Genomic DNA, 6,000 nt, shown 5'->3' with positions numbered 1-6,000 from the left:
TGACATCTATATTAGAAAAAGATCCTTGACTACCGATGGATTGAAGAAAATAAGCACAGAAAAAGCAAAAAAGAACAATACACAAAACAAGGATTTTACTTAGTTCAGCCAGAACTGCCTACGTCCACGATTGCACTGAGTCTTCTTTATTCAATTGAGATACATAATATTCATGAGGACGCCTCCTTAAATAAGAGTCTGAATTTTACAAAAAAATCTACTAGTGCAGTTAAATATAACAAAGCGTATAAAGTAAAATTATAAAACTAGCCTCAAAAAATAGTTTGAGGGGCTAACGCCCCCAAACCAGTGGCGGAGCCAGGGGTGGGCGGTCGCCCACCCCAGAATTAGAAACCGAGTCAAAATATGATACGACTCGGGTCTTCTTCTTCATTCCGCACGATTTGGTGGTTGCATTCTTTCCTTGCGAATGCTTGTCGAAGAAGATCAGAGCAGGGTGGTGCAGGAGTGGAGATCAAGCCTCCCTGCAATGCAGAGTACCCTATGGCACCCAGACGCAGGAGACGGCGGACATGGGATGGAGCCAGCCGAGGGAGTTGCTCCGCCTCATGCTGTGGCGAGGACCGTCTCCTCCGAGAGGGAGCTGAGGAGGCACCTCAGTTGGAAGACCTTCGGCTTGCTGCTGGATCACCACCGAGAATGAGGTGGCTCAACTACCGAATCTCGATCTATGATCTTCACCACCACGGAGGCTTCGAGTCATTGCACCACCGATAGAGGTCGATCATCACCACCCGAAGTCTGCCCACCCAACGAAAAACTTCTGGCTCCGCCACTGCCCCAAACCACACCTTATGAGTAAGAAGGCCTACCCCTCAACCCCCACCAACTTACCGTAAAGTTGGATCCACAAAAATCAAGAATTTATATTCCAACAGAAAACAGGCTCCACACTCAACAATCTCCATAAGCCTGAAAAAAATAGGAGGCACCGTCCTCAGGTTCTTGATATTTGTGTGTCACATTTTTTAACATAGAAAGGAGTGATATTTTCAAGGACACGTCAAACCATGGCCCAAGTCATCTAATTGTGCATGGACAAGTTCTTGAACCTATCTCCAATGTGGAGACCTACAGAGCGAGAAGGAAGGTGACCACTCATTAGGCCATGCTGTGTCTTTGTACATATACGATTTCTCACTGCGCTCGAAACAAATTTACAGCGCATCATCATGCTGTGACCATAAACACATCAAGTTGCCTAATAGGTACCGGAGGCATTCTCCCCTTAGCTTGTACCATTTGATCAACTTAGGTCAGAGTCCAGCAACTTGTTTCCCCTTCAACTAGTCTTTCCCACAAAGCCACAATCCATCAACATAGTTTATCACAGCAACATTGTAACATTTGACAGTTTATTATGCTTATTGTATTAAGAATCAATCTGGAGTACATTAGTCACTCTTATTGAAAAACTTCACCAATTAAATCATACAACAGAGCACAAAAAATGAAACCAAACTGTAAAACAGATTACACGTTTTATATGTAACAAACGTTTGTAGAAAACACCACCATCTTCTTTCCAATCTTCTTCTCCCTTAATCTCTACACAAGGGTAAAACAACCAGAGGTACCTGGGTTCCACAGTGCGGGCAGTAGATACCGACGCCCATTGATTCCGTTCGCGTTGTAGCTCGCACCACTGCTTGGATCCACCAATAAGTCCCCTGCATACCCTGGATATGCATTCTTACCATATATTCCTGGACAAGCAGATGCAGCTTCTAGAGGAGCAGTAGCTGGGCCTTGGAAGAAACCATTCTTGTAGGGGTTGGTAACAGTACCAGCCAACATACTAGCAATGTTTATGACCATTCCATCCACACCCACATCACCATTTGATGCCACCAAAGGTGGGGCTTGAGGCCCATAGAGGGGCTGATGGAATGGCCAAGCACACTGTCCTGGGCATTGGGTTTCAGAGTTACCTACCCAAACGTAAGCAAACCTCTGCTTCAAAGCATTAGGTAGAGGAGCAGAGTCATGGAGGCCACAGCTGCTCATGCAGAATCCCTCCACTGCAACATCCTTGGATGTGAGGACAAAAGTGATGCCATTAGGGGTGGCAGCCTTGGCAGCTAGCTCACCTATTTGTGCCCTCTTGAGTGACTTTCCTAACGAGTACTTGTCATCCAAGACCTGCTTTCCTAGCACCACTGTAGCGATACCTGGTTTGCCTGCCTTGACCATGTACCCTTCTATGAGCTTCCACCATGATGACACAGAAGGGCTCATCTCCTTCTGTTGGTTGAGAGAGCTGAGGAAGTCACTCACAATGGACCTCTGAGCAGCTGTGAACTGCCCGTACCAAACAATACTGAGGGGGAGGTTGCCTTGTAGCAAGGCACCCTTGTGGTAAGTGAGCACAAGAGGGGTTGGCTGCACTAAAGCAGTGAGCCTCCTCCGTCCAAGACAAGCATGAACCAAACTCAAGAAGAGAAGAAACTTCACAAGAGAAGTCACTCCCATCCTTTGTATGCTAGATCTTATGCTAGCTTTCTTGAATCAGGAATACTTCTCTCTAACTTTGAAGACTGCAACAACAAATTGGGCTTGAGAGAAACCAAAGGGAAGCTTGTTAGCTTTGCTTTGCAGGGTGTGGAGATCAGGTGCTTAAATAGGGAGTGAAAAGAGTATGAGAGGTTTGACTAGAGGAGTTTCACAACCCAATTTCTGATCACCTTCTCTCCTACTTGGTTGCTAACAATGATGAGAGTATTTAGGGCCCAGCTGTCATTGGCGTTTTCTATTTGGCTTTTTCTTTTGTTGAAGTTTCTAGAGATGACGTTTACCTATTTGAGTGGTCCAAAACAGAGGGCCAACCAAATTCGTGGTGGGCTTAGTGCCTAGTCAAATATGCCGGACTTTGCTTTGCCTTTTCGAATTGCACAAGCATCATGTAGCATCAATGGGTCCCAGCTATCGGTGGGAATGAGACCCTTTGTAGGTGAAGATGGGTTCGGGGCCTGGTTGGTGCTGCCAAGGATCCACTGAGGTTCGGTGTAGTGGCCTGTGTCGGTAGATTTGGACTCACTTCATGGAACCTGTTTTTGGGTCGGTTGAGTTGAAGTGGAAATGAATTATTATTATTATGACAAAGAACCTTCTTGGAAGCGAATAAAACCCTAGGTACAGATGCACCAGTGGATGGAGGTTTGATTTGGTGCATTCATCTCAACACCGTCACAACCACCCCGCTGACCAAGCGGTGGTGAAGTGGAAATGAATTTTAGGTGAATCAAAATAACCTTTTCTTTCTGTTTCTCATGGACCATTGTGATGAAAAACGGATTCGAATTCCATCGGATTCTAGGAATCCAAACACGCAAAGTGGCAAAAGAATTGCTGCTAATGAAGTCAGTCATTGATCCGTCAAAGGTTGGTTATGTTCATATTGTTACTCTGTGAATACATGGCGGGTTGGATCCGGCAGCAGACCCTGATAAATAATTCCAATTAAGATTTGTGTATCACATTGCCTGCCAGGTCATAACCTTAATGTGGATTCCAATTAAGATTTTTAAATTTATTTTTTTATTGCCGAGATTTTGTCAAAAAAATGTGAGATTTATGAAAAAATTTCAAATTCTCATGAGTTTTTAAAAGATGATATTTTCCGTTTTTAACTTGTCACTATGGGCAGGCCCCTACCAGTTAAATAATGATACCATTGGGACTTTAGCTTGCAGCGTCTCACCTAATACAAGGTGCACTAGCTTCTCCTACTAGACAGGGGCATGCCCCGTTGGTGAGGGTACGTAGTCCTATGTTCAATTATCTATGCAAAATAGAGGAAGGGCTTGATTCTTGGTCAGTTCCTAGTGCCTCAGTAGAGCCTCCCACATCTAAACTCATACCTGCTCCTTACCCAAGTTTGCCAACAACACCCTTTTGTAAGGTGCTGTTGAAAATGGTAAGTCTCCAACCCAACACCATTTTCATCTCCCAAAACAGTGTTCCCAGTTACCAAACACATGTGAGGTAGGGATGGCAGTGGATAGGGTGGGGGCAGGGGGACAAGGTCTCCACCTCAGCCCCATCTAAAAATTTTGCCCTCTATCCCTTCACAGTTTTTTATTTTAACCTCCATCCCGAGTTTATTTTCTGTTTCATGTCTTCCATCCACGGTCCAAACGGGGTGAGGTGGGTTGGGCTCCCATTTTTTTTATCCTTTTGCGGTTGCTGAATTATGCCATTATCACCTTTGGCAGTTAAAAAAAGAGGAAGGGGAGGAGAGAAATGAGAGCTCGTGCGACTTGTTAGAAAAATGAGAAGGGAATAAGAGATTAGAGATTAGACAGAATTTTAAGTTAGGGTTAGAAATATATATATATATATATATATATATATATGATTTTATAATATGTATAAAGATACAATAGTAATTTTCAACATTTAATTTTTTTTGTATGACGTCTTTCGACATTTAGTTTTTTTTTATGACGTAATTAAAGTTGTTGTCCTGGCAACTACAGTTACCCTTGACCCAAGGGAGTTACCACCTTTGACTAGCTCAAAGGTCAAAATGATCCAAATGTTTTAGCTGCCTAGTCTTTTGATCCCAACTGCGTATTTAAGTCCTACCATGGGAACACATGTCGGTTTTGACCAATGACCTAATATTGGTTGGTAATGGGTCATGTTGGACCCATTGCCCACCATCTTTGTATTTGTCCTCACAACGTGGCACTTCTTTGCAAGGCATGTTAGCATTCATGGCTGGTGGTTGGGCTTTGGTCTATATGTACCCAGGCCCTCTTCCCGTTTCCTTAGCCCTTTAGCCAAGTTAATCTCTCTCTCTCTCTCTCTCTGCATGTGCACTCATACGGGTATCATATTTATTGAACTTTTTTGTTGAAATATAAGAATTCTTTGAATTTTTTTCCTCTCGTCACAAAGGGAAAGATATTTTTCAACATGAGTTTTCTCTAGAGAGCATTTTACTAACGGGATTGAGAATGGGGGTGGGGGCAAAGCGTAAGTTCATTCCTGCTTCCATTTTCGCACTGGTTTTGATTTTAACCTCCATCCCCGTTTCATGTCCTCCATCTCCCGTTCATACCGGGCAAGGAGGGGCGGGGCCCGTTTTTTCCCCTGGTCGACTGCCATCCATAGTTTTTTCTAACATAGATTAGATGAAGAGTGGGAGCCTTGCACGTTTTACATACTTAATGAATTAAATTAGTTTGACTCCTTCATAGATAGACTATCTGCATTACCTACACGTGACAAGCTCTAACTGCTTGTTTTGTAATGAATAGGCGGATAGTTAAAACTCTAAAAACCATTGACATAATTGCAATGCAAGATTCATAATTATCAGTGCAATGGAATAGCTTGCCCTAGTGGATAAGGATGTTAATTCTGAATTTCATTCACAATTTTTCTTTTTTGTGGAGAAAACAATATCAAATGAAATTGGTGATTTAAGAATTTACTGATTTTTTTCTTTTTAAATTTATGGCTAGATTTTTCACTGCTGCAAAAATCACAACACTGGATTTGTCACTATATCATAAATGGCTAAGAAATTCACCTATATGGACTCAACCAGTGACCTAGGAAAGGGGTCACCTAAACTAACAAACAGACTTGGTCAAGTCTGACATCTAACCTATGTCCACAACAACATAAAGATAAGAAAAGAGCAAGATAAGACACAATTTATTTGATTCAACACTCGAGCCTATGTCCACGAGCGAAGAAGAAGCAAAAATCTATTAACAATATCTGAGGAAATACAGACAAGACAAGATAGAGAGCTCTCAAAACCCTAATCCGCAATATACTTGAAACACTCATGTCTTACTATCAAAAGAGGGCATAAATCACTAGCTGTTACAAAAATAAACAAAGATTACAAAACTAGATAAGTCCATACCAAGGCCGAGGGTTTTCACACCAGCACCTCAAAGGGGTTTGTGGTGGGCTTTAGTCTCGGGCCTAATGGCCCAATACCACCACAATCACTCATTG

The 6,000-nt window shown here is 42.8% G+C and overlaps 1 protein-coding gene across 1 annotated transcript; it reads right to left on the bottom strand.

Moving 5' to 3' along the window:
- Window positions 1-1,367: 1,367 nt before the first annotated feature.
- On the bottom strand, window positions 1,368-2,604 carry LOC149846704 (protein PHOSPHATE-INDUCED 1-like). Its single transcript, XM_089996510.1, has one exon. The coding sequence runs from the start codon at window positions 2,491-2,493 to the stop codon at window positions 1,570-1,572; it is 924 nt and encodes a 307-aa protein (XP_089852636.1). The 5' UTR covers window positions 2,494-2,604; the 3' UTR covers window positions 1,368-1,569.
- Between the last annotated feature and the right edge of the window lie 3,396 nt (window positions 2,605-6,000).

The sequence above is a fragment of the Nuphar pumila genome, chromosome 2 (assembly GCF_984573655.1).
Source record: "Nuphar pumila chromosome 2, dmNupPumi1.hap1.1, whole genome shotgun sequence".
Classification (NCBI taxonomy): Eukaryota; Viridiplantae; Streptophyta; class Magnoliopsida; order Nymphaeales; family Nymphaeaceae; genus Nuphar; species Nuphar pumila.
This window is presented reverse-complemented; position numbering and strand designations above follow the sequence as displayed.